General features: G+C 37.3%; 1 protein-coding gene across 1 annotated transcript; it reads left to right on the top strand.

The window, feature by feature from the left end:
• Positions 1–654: 654 nt before the first annotated feature.
• Positions 655–9277, top strand: LOC146135599 (dolichyl-diphosphooligosaccharide--protein glycosyltransferase subunit 2-like). The gene is made up of 15 exons (XM_083395280.1): positions 655–751; positions 1541–1641; positions 1767–1859; positions 2385–2480; positions 2652–2763; positions 3010–3152; positions 3407–3541; positions 4159–4338; positions 4735–4925; positions 5423–5557; positions 5974–6085; positions 6614–6811; positions 7823–8005; positions 8275–8350; positions 8927–9277. Exons 1-15 carry the CDS (start codon positions 739–741, stop codon positions 9058–9060), a joined length of 1902 nt encoding a protein of 633 aa, XP_083251406.1. The 5' UTR covers positions 655–738; the 3' UTR covers positions 9061–9277.
• Positions 9278–10399: the final 1122 nt, after the last annotated feature.

The raw sequence follows: 10399 nt of genomic DNA, 5'->3' as shown, positions 1-10399 counted from the left end.
TATGTTGTATTGTATATAGCAGTGTTGTAATGACTAAAGTCAATGACTTGACCTAAGTGCACTTAAGTCACTGTTTTTAAATGACTTGACTTGACTTAAGTCTTTTGGGCAAAATGACTTGACTTGAGTCTTTTGGGCAAATGACTTGACTTGACTTAAGTCATTTGGACAAATGACTTGGGTTAAAATAAATTGTTTTAATTAAGCAATTAGGCTATTTATAAAATTGCGTTATTTATCCCAATCTTTGCACATAAAAAAATTTGCTTGTAATATGCTGCTTTTATGTTATTTTTTACTTGAGTTGCTCATAATAATCGGAGGAGTTTGCCGGTTTTCATAATTTAAAGTTTTATTTTTTTGACAAGGGCTGGACTTGAAGTTGACTTGCTCTAATTGTGACTTGACTGGGACTTGACTTGGGCAACCGATGACTTGGACTGGGACTTGACTTGTTATTTATTCAAAAAGACTTGACTTGGACTTAAGTTATTTTACGAATGACTTGACTGGGACTTAAGTTATTTCAAAATGACTTGCTTACAACACTGGTATATAGTATAATTAAACTTTTTGCACGACCCTTACACAAAAAAAAACACAGAAATTATTCCAGCGCGCCGGTAAAATTTCGCTCCAGCGAACTCGTTTGCACACGTTGAGAAACTGCGAGTAAAGTCCTTACGTGTTTAATTCTGGATAACTCAAAAACATTGTTTTCAACACGAAGAAAAAAACATGAAGTTATTAGGTAAGTATTTTTAATATTTCGTGCATATAAGCGATTTCCATATTAGCTATAATCAAATAAATTTATTGTGTATGCATGCCTAATATACAGTGTTCGTTCAAAAATTAAAGTGATAGACGTTTTAGTAGGGTAACACTAATTTACGGAATGATAAATGGTCGGAACGAACACAGTATTATTATTAAATATAATACCACTTGACGCACCCACACCCGAACGCTAACCCCCACCCTAACTCAAATGTTGTGCGTTGGTTTAATAATTGTTTTAACGGGGTAACACTTAAATTAGTGAGCGTTCCGATCATTCCGACCATTCATTATTCCGTAAACTAGTATTACCCTTTTAGTAGCATTTCATAAATACAAACTATAGAGTGCCATGATAGGCGCCAGCGTAAATTTTTACATTTTCAAGTGATGAAAATAAACCAATTTAGGAAAACGTTAGTCATTGGTCTAAAATCTTACCAAATTTATATTGCTAACATTGTTTTGAGGTTTATATTGCTAACTTTATTTTGGTTAGGGTGTGGGTTAGCGTTTTGAGTGGGTCCAGTATTATTGTATTTATTCTCCCATATTTATTTTTTTTTTGCAATTTTAATTTCGACAACTTGTTGCACTGTCTAAACTGTCTAAACAGTCCTGCCGCTGGTCTAGAATCTCACCAACATTATTTAAGTTATTAAATGTTGGACACCTCTGTTGTATGGAAAAACTGTTAATTCTAATTTCACTTTCAACTTTGTACCTACTTTAATTTTCTAACCAAGTGATTTCATTGCAGGGATTGTTGTTTGTGTCTGTCTTATTGGTGCCTCCTTCTCAGCACAATTAAGTTCAGTTTTGACGCCAACTGAGGGAAAAAAGCTTTTAGAACACTTTAAGGTAATTTGTTATCCAAAAAATAGCATATTAATAGGACAAAATAATTACTACTGGCATCTATTAATTCATACCCTGTAAGTTTTTGTGAATGGCCTAAGCTTTATTCTATTGTGTTTATTTTCAAGGCTCCTTTTCAAGATCTTGAGTCGGCATATTATGGAATTACTTCTCTGAAAGCCTACACACAGGGTGGTGCAATTGGCCAAGCCGAACAGCAGGTAAGGATAAGGGTAGTTAGCCGTTTCTCCGTTGTAGTGCCATGCTTGTGTCTAGTAGTCTGCATTCTGTGGCAGGTGCACAACCAAGATTTTGTTAAAAGGAATGTGTGCATGCCTGAATTACTGATTGTACATATCAATTTCAATAGAAGGTTTAGTTGTTGTAGAATTCCAAACCTTGGTGTGCATTAAACCTGCACTGCCCACCTGCTAATTTGGCACTGCAGACCTCTGAGAAAGTGTCTTGAAATGATTGTCGTTAGACTCATCATGTCACTTAGTTAGGACTTAGGGACTAATTATGCATCTTCTAGATTGCAGAAGTGTATCATAATTTATTGCGTTAGTTTAACCTTTGCTATTTGTACTAATATCTAGCTATATATTTATAATATTTATGTCATATGGTTGTAAAACATTATTAACAATTAGTGTATGTAAATGTAGAACACATTCAATTTGTAGTACACTTTTAAAAAATTTTATTTTAATCCAAGTAATGTTTATTTGTTTTTTTCCTTACAGTCTGCTTGCAAGTTGGTCAAGGAAGTTGATGCCAAATCACTGTCATCAATTTTCTTTGCAGCTTCAACCCTTTCCAAACTTGGCACTTCTTGCAAGGTAAGTGGTATCTAAAGAAATAAATACCTATTGTTTTTATACATTAACACAATGTTTTTTTTAATTTGTATTGTTCAGCAGCTTTTGTATATTTAATATATTTATTTAATGCTCTACATTGATTGTTGAATTTTTCAGCAAATATAATAAAGTTGGATTTTTACATTGCAGTTTCAGTTACCCAAAGAAGCTGTTGACTTTGCCAAGAGCAAAATAAATGAGGGATCCGATACAAAGACCATCTACTATGCCGTGTCTGCCCTAAGATGTCTTGGAAAACCAGGTAATGTGGTTTTGTTTAAAATTTCAAAATTTTATTTTGAACTTATTTTATTTACAAATTATCAAGTGTGTATCCCTGTCTTTTGGACCTCTGACTTGTACGTACTCATTCAGCATTTTTTGTCCTCCACTAACTGTTTAGATTATTTAGAATTTCACTTTTCTATTTATTCCTCAACAGGCATTAAATGAAAATAAGTAGAGCAGTCATATCACATATCTTTTACCTGAAACTCTCTACTTGCAGTTGACAATGATGAGGTGATTGGAGCCCTTCTTAGTGCAGTGAAGAATGAAAACAGTGTTCTCAGCGCCTCCTTTGCTCTCTTGGCTGCTTCAAAACTTGACAAGCCAAAGCTGGCTTCTCTCCTAAAGTCAGTGGATGTTGAGGTACTATAGTGTTTTTTTTTTCTTTTTATTTCAACCAGTTTTTTAACTACATAAGGAAAGACATATAGTTTGTCATCATCTTGCGTTTAAAATTGTACAACATTTTTTTTTAAATGCTAGGCTTACTTTTTTATCATTTCACGATGCAGTGAAATAAATTGTAATCACTAACAAGCATTACATTTTCTTGTCTTGTTTTTCATGCAAGCAATAAGCTTAAAACCATGTACATAAATAATATTTGAATCCTGCAGGACATGGCTGCTCAAGCTGATGAAGTTGACGAACGCTATCTCCATTTCGAGAACGATCTTCAGACCACTTCCAACTTTTTGTCGGCTGTCTTTGCACTAAGTGATCTGCAGAAATCTCCATTGGGCATCTCAACAGTAAGATTGTTGTCTATCTTTCTTGCAATGTATTTGTTCTGAAAGTTATCCTGTAGTTTACATTTTGCACAATCAAACGTCAGGTTACCCATTCTGTATTACTCCATTGCTGATTAGTATGTAGCAACTGAAAAGTAAAAAAGCGGTGATATCACAAAAATCACACCTTTAGGGTATCAACCTGCAATTATACTCTTGGGGAGATCTCTGCAAATCTAATAATTAATTTATAGCAATTTATTTTGTTGTCATTTGGCAACAATGTGTAAAAAAAAACACATTTCGAAAGCAGTTTTTACAAAATCCATTGCCCAACAACTAATTTTTTTGCTACTTAACAGTGGCAAGACTTTTACTGTAAAATATACCGCGATTTACCGCCGTAAAACAATAAAGAAAAAAGTACTTTTAACGTACAATAATTCTCTTGGGAGATGATACCGTCTGCAAAATCTAATAATTGAACAGCATGTTATTTTGCTGTCCTTTAGTAACAATTTATAAAAAAAAAACATTTCCAAAGCCGTTTTTACAAGACCCATGTAAAAGTGTCCCAATTTTAGCTCCTTTAAAATATTCCGTCAAAGACAATAAACATGTTATCAATTTGTGTTCAGGATCAGAGTCTTCTCTTTGCCAACTTCCTCCTGAAGAGCAAGTCGGTTGCTAGGAGCAGCAAGCAGGCCGCTCTGGTCATCATACCACTCTCACAGATGGCCGCCTCCAGCCAAGTATCGGCTGCCAAGGCACAACTGGTGTCAAGCAACTCTGTGTCGGAGGACAGTCCATACTTGGAGGTAAAATTTGCTTTTGTTTTGTTAAAATTTAAGTTCTTGTCGCGTAATTTTGTCACAATTATTTGGCTGGTGAATTAATTGCTAAATGTGTCGCCATATTTGAACTCTTTGTTTCATCCTTTTTTGTTTTACAAAATACCGCCTTCAAAAAAAGGCAAATTTAACCGTGGCTCAGACTTTTATACCTTGTGCTGTAGTGCTGTATTTTCTTCCAAAGCATATTGAGTTTTTCTCCCTAATTCTTACCTTATTGCGTGCTTTCAAGCAACCTTTCAATTTCATTCCAAAACTCTTAAAAACCCATTCGCATAAATTTCTTCCACGATTTTCAAACCACTCCCAACAACTACACTTCCACTTTTAAGGCCATAAAGCCCAATCCCTTTTTTTGCGCAGGTTTCTGTGCTCAACGTGCTCGGACAACCGATGCCAAAGCTGAGCGTGAAAATCGACTCAGTGGTCCGAGGCAGTGACAACGAAGTGGTGCTAAGCAACGTGCCGTTCCAGTTCGACGCACAGCGCGCCGTTTACAAGGTCCTCTTCTGGAAGGACAAGCCCGCCAGCGGCTTCTATGACGTCACACTCGGGTGGGTTCTTGCTTGTGACGTAATCTGGGGGTGTTTTGAGTGCGTGTTGCACCTAGCAGACTGCCTCATTGTGTAGATGACTATGCGCTTCGTGGGGCCATTTTTCGGCAAGAATTGCCGTTTATTTTATTAAAGAATGTTTATTTGTAGTTCTGTTCCCCCATGAAATGTTGTCCAATGAACATTTCAACATAGTTGACCATCCCCTTTTTTGAAGGGGCCGCGTAAACTTTAGTAACATTGCGCTAAACTTGAGCACAAGGACACACATAAATTACTTTTAGGCCAATACTGCCATGCAAACTGAAGAGATGTTAAATCTAGGGAGTGAAATATCCTACAATCCCTCGCTGGAACCGTACATTGTACACTTAAAAAAAATCTTTGTAGGGTTCACATTAAAAACGATCTTATCAATTCTAACTTGGTAACCCAATCTACATACCTAATGTTAATGAGCAACAGGATAAGCAACACGTTGTTGTTCTTTTTCTCAGCATTACGTCTCCGTCCAAAAACCTGGTGGGCGTGTCCGACCTTGAGTACCGCGTGAAGGTCACCACCAAGATTGCGATCGTGGACATTCAGCTCGGCACCGGAGAAAAAGACCACGCAGGCTCCGACCTTAAGAGGTGAGTTTGATTGATTTGGTTGTTGGTGCAATTGAAGTGTGTGGTTGTTTGGTTGTTTTAATAAAATATTTTGTAAAATTGAAGCGGAGTGGTTGGTATATGTGTTTGGTTGATAAGTTAGGTGGATTTTCAAGCTTACGTTTGCGATTTTAGATTTGCTATTATTATAATAAAGAGGCGTTGGTTAGTAGTGTGTTTAATGGTTTACTGTTCGGCTTGTATGGGTTGTTTACTTGGTTGGGTTAATGTTTTCTTATTCGTTTAATTCGTTATTTGTTTCATTGCGGATAGCTGAAGTGACTACATGCGCAAAGTAAATATAGCAGTTTTCAACACCTTGAAACAACAATCACTCCAAGCTTCCAAAACGAAGGACTCCTGTGCATTTGTGGTAAAGTGGTTATTTATTTTTCCAGTGTTACTTACCCTAAACAAGCTGACGCCCTAAAGGCAGACACCCAGCAGCGAATCGTGATGAAGTTCCAGGTCAAGGACGTCAACGCAGGAACGCCAATGCTCCCGCACCAGGTGAACTTTTTGCTGCAAACTTGCAATTAATCGGCAGCAAGCTCTAAAACTTTTGAGTTTTTTCTAACAACAATGAAAACTTGAAATCCATGTGCCTAGCTATGGATCACCATTCGCCATTCTGATGTTATGCCTAATACCCTACTCGTGTATAAATACTAACTACCACTAGTCCTTCAGTTCAAAATAAATCCCATAACTGAATTACTACACCACACAACACAGAATGCCTAAAAACATTTTTTTTTACCTTTTTTATCATTTTTTTTAAAAATCATTTTTCACATGGCGCCGTTAAGTTACCACACCACACGTCACAGAATGGTTGGTCATATTTTTTACCGTGTTTCGCCACTTTAAAAAAAAATCATTTTTCACCCGGTGCTTTTTTTACTAATTTATGTTTTACTACGCTATTCCTATTAATTGCCTTTTTCGCCGAACACTATAGTGTTTGTTATAGCTTACCTTGTTTAACGTCTTCTCTTGTTATTTATCCTACTCTTAACCTATTCCATTCACGGCCAGGTCTTTGTCCGCTTCGTCCACGAGACTAGCGGTCAGGAGGTGATTTTCGTGGCCGAGCCGGACAAGTCTTCCACCTACAAGTTCGAGGTCGAACTGGCCAGCGCCGGTTCCGACCAGTTTGCTTCCATCTCGGGCAAGTACTCCATGTCGCTGATCGTCGGCGATGCGGCCATCTCCAACCCAGTCTTCTGGCAGTTCGTAAGTGCTAGCGTTTTTTTACGTATTTTTCCTTATTTTGTTTAAATATGAGAGTTTAACACTTGGGTGAAAATTCGTCACTAGGGGTTGGATTTTAATTAGTATGCATTTAGTATAATCGGAACCCTAATTTCTCTACAACCAAGAGTATACCGGAGAAGGTTATTGTCATAAATAAAAACGTCCCATCATAAATGAACCTTTATTTTTCAAACTTTATGGTTTCGCTTTTTGACATTTGCATCAGTGTAGCAGTGATCGACATTAAAAAAATGCTTGCCGTAAATTTGTGCATTTCGCTATGCCTTGTTTATGTATGTTTTCGACTATTTGGCTTTACTGAGGGATGTAGACTCGACTTGGGCCGGGTAACAACAGTTACTTATCCCAGCTCTCTTTAACCTAATTTTGTTTGGTGAAAAACAATATGAAAAATCATTATGCATATCAATATCATGTCAATTAAACCGAGCGGAGCTGCCGAAGTTTTACACACTGTCGGTGAGAGTTCGATTATGGCTGCAGGCTGCTTACGAGTACAATTGCATGTCATGAAACCGCAGTCAAACAAACTTGAGGTGAAAATAATAATGGTTCATTAAAGTTTGTGATGCACCCTTGTCCCTTGTATAGCTTTTCGTACTGGTGCACCACATGCATATTTTGGTGCACCGTGCACACTGGTTGAAGAGCATTGAATTATCCGACTTAATGCTTTCTTCGTTTTTGATACGTTTTTTAGAATGATCATTGATATGTGACCTTTACACGATTTTTTCTGGCATATTTGCGTGATTGTTACACCCCTTAAATATTAAAAAAATGCCAGAAAATACCTATGAAATTTAGCATATGTCCAGGCGTTTAGGCCTTTTTTTAGTCGATACATAAAACCATCCTCATACCAAGCAATAAACGACATTGTACTAACCAAAACATTATGACTTACATTACACTGCGGTTTGCTGTCAGCGAGCATTTCATAACTTTTCCGATCGTTTAAAACCACAGGGCAGCGTCACTTTGAAGTTGGGCGAATCAACCAAGAAACCAAAGGCGGCATTCGAAGAGCAGTACGCCCCCAAGCCCGAGATACGTCACGTGTTTAGGTTGCCAGAGGAGCGCCCCCCAGCGGTTATTTCACAAGCTTTCACAGTGGCCTGTCTGCTTCCAATCGTCCTGCTGTTCATCATGGTGTGTGATTGCTAATGGTTATTTTGCTGCTTTGAAAAGGCATTCGACTAGTTTTTTCTAAAAAAGCGAGGTTCTTTGAAAAAAATGTAATCCAATTAAAAAAGTTTTTTTACTACTGTTTTAATACAAATGTAAAAATATTCTCTTAAAACGAAATCAAGCCCTTTTAGTACTTAGCGAATCTAATATTTTGACCCATATTTTACTTGTTCTTTCCCCCAACTTGAACAAAAAAGCAAATTGAAGTAAATATTTATTTTATTTAACAGTGGATTCGTGTTGGAGCAAACCTCGGAAACCTGCGTTTGGCGCCCAAGAACCTCATCTTCCATCTTGGAATTGCTGGTAAGACACCTGTTTTACCGATTTCTTGATGGCTCTAATTTAATTCTACGTTCGCATTTTGCAAACGCTGACCTGGAAATTTATTAACCCAGAAAAACAATATTATATGACATCCTGATGGCATATCTGAAAAATTTCTTTATCTTCTTTGCTGTTTAGGGGTGGGGTACCTGTAGCCCGTGGTATTTTGGTAAAGGTATAAAGTAAACACAGCATGATAGAGTTTAATGTTTCGCACGAATAATCCCTTCGACCTAAAAATAAACCTAAACAAGGCATCTCGCCAAAACAAACAGCCTTATGATCCAACAAAAAAATTCGAAAGAAAATTGGGCGCTGGTCTTGGACCCTACCACATTTACGTCTAGGGGTTTATTGTGCAAACATTATTTGTGGTAAGCTGCGAGTTATAGCGTTTGGGTTTGGGTGGGTCAAGTAGTAAATCCTACCACATTTTCGTTCGGGGTTTATATTGCAAACATTATTTGGGTTAGGGTGCGGGTTTTAGTTTGGTGGGTCAAGTATTATTGATACAATATTAGGCTCAAACCAAAACCAAAAATACTTCTTTTCCAGGCATCTTCGTCTTGTACTTCTTCTTCTGGCTCAAGCTCGACATGTTCACAACGATTCAGTACCTGTCCGGCGTAGGCGCCGTAACCTTCGTCTTCGGCAACTCGGTCCTGTCCGAGATGGCCCAGAACCGCTGACGTCACGTTCCCGGGTGGTTTCCCTCACTAGCGAACGCCACCCCCCTCGTCGTGAACCGTGAAGCATTTTGATTTTATTTCGGCTCTTTTCTCGTTTTGAATTTTGGGCCAAAGGCGAAACAAATTTTTTCTCCCGGCTAAATTCTTTCAAAGTTCTCTTGTTTTCTGAATCTTCCCAGGTTGAAGCCCTTTCGAAATAAAATTATGTTAAATTGTAGAGATGATGCTTTTTATATAACCCAATTTTCCTATGTATTTGAAGTTACTAGTCCACCTGAATGGGATTTGATTTCACGACAAACACGCGGGTAACAATTTTTTAAAAAGAGTGACTTCAGTCATTCAAAAATTCCGGATAGACGTTTGCTTAGGCAAAGAATATAGTATTTTTGCAATACAATGGCATTTATGTGGCTAAACCTGTTACCAAGCAGCATTCGAAGGGCACCAAATTAGAAAGAATATCACTGACATCTGTATGTCACGTCACTTATTAGTTCAACTGGAAGCACAGCCGTCTCGCTCTCCGAGAAGTGAAAACGCATTATGTCGCTATCGAACGAATTGAACAGTGGTCGAACTGTAAAATACATTTGTGACCAACCAGTGATGGGATTTAACCGGTTCCCGCACCGTTTCAAAAAAAAAAAAAGTTTGCGTAACTAGTAGGCCATTTTCCTTATGGCAGACTTAATGATCCAATATGTACGAATGTACGTGGTTATCAAATGTGATATAGGCGAAGGAATAATCTGCATGCTGTGCGGTTAAATAAATCATTTATAATTTTGATATAAATCCCCTACAACGAATAAGTGGGTGCTTTGTCATGCCTCCCCCCGTAAATATATATTTTGGGCCTATTTAAACTTTCTATCGATGTTCAGTTGGCAAATTCGAATAGGTCCATTACATTTTCGATGTTTTGTTGATATTTAACAAACGGCAAACATTCGCGCAAAGTGCGAAATAAAATATTTGTTAAGCTTTAAAACTTGACGGTTTTTCTGTTTCGATCGATCGAATCGGCAAAAAATGTTATTTTATGCTGGTCCATGCCCGTGATTTTTGGCTTTTTTGTTTCCTTTATGAAGTATCACTCAAAGCAAGCAATTACTACACGTAAAGTATGTTTGATCCCACAAAATAAATATATTTGCTCTCGAAGAATGCTTGCAGTTACGCTAAAAACGTACATGTTGCACAAATTGCATTATGTTATGGAAATTACTTCGCCGAAACATTGCAAAGCCTGAAAATTATAATGGAAGTACACGATGGTTTGAAACGGCGCTAGTTTTACTTTATTTTTTTTTAATTAAATCATTTTTTATAAACA

The sequence above is a fragment of the Ascidiella aspersa genome, chromosome 8, assembly GCF_963924565.1.
Source record: "Ascidiella aspersa chromosome 8, kaAscAspe10.2, whole genome shotgun sequence".
NCBI lineage: Eukaryota > Metazoa > Chordata > Ascidiacea > Phlebobranchia > Ascidiidae > Ascidiella > Ascidiella aspersa.
Note: the sequence above shows the minus strand (reverse complement) of the source record. Positions and strands in the feature narration are given on the sequence as shown.

Excerpts from the sequence above, each read along its gene's own strand:
- LOC146135599 (XM_083395280.1), top strand. Across the intron at positions 1,642-1,766 it reads AGCTTTTAGAACACTTTAAG|GCTCCTTTTCAAGATCTTGA; the intron begins GTAATTTGTTAT and ends TTTATTTTCAAG. Across the intron at positions 5,558-5,973 it reads GCAGGCTCCGACCTTAAGAG|TGTTACTTACCCTAAACAAG; the intron begins GTGAGTTTGATT and ends TTATTTTTCCAG.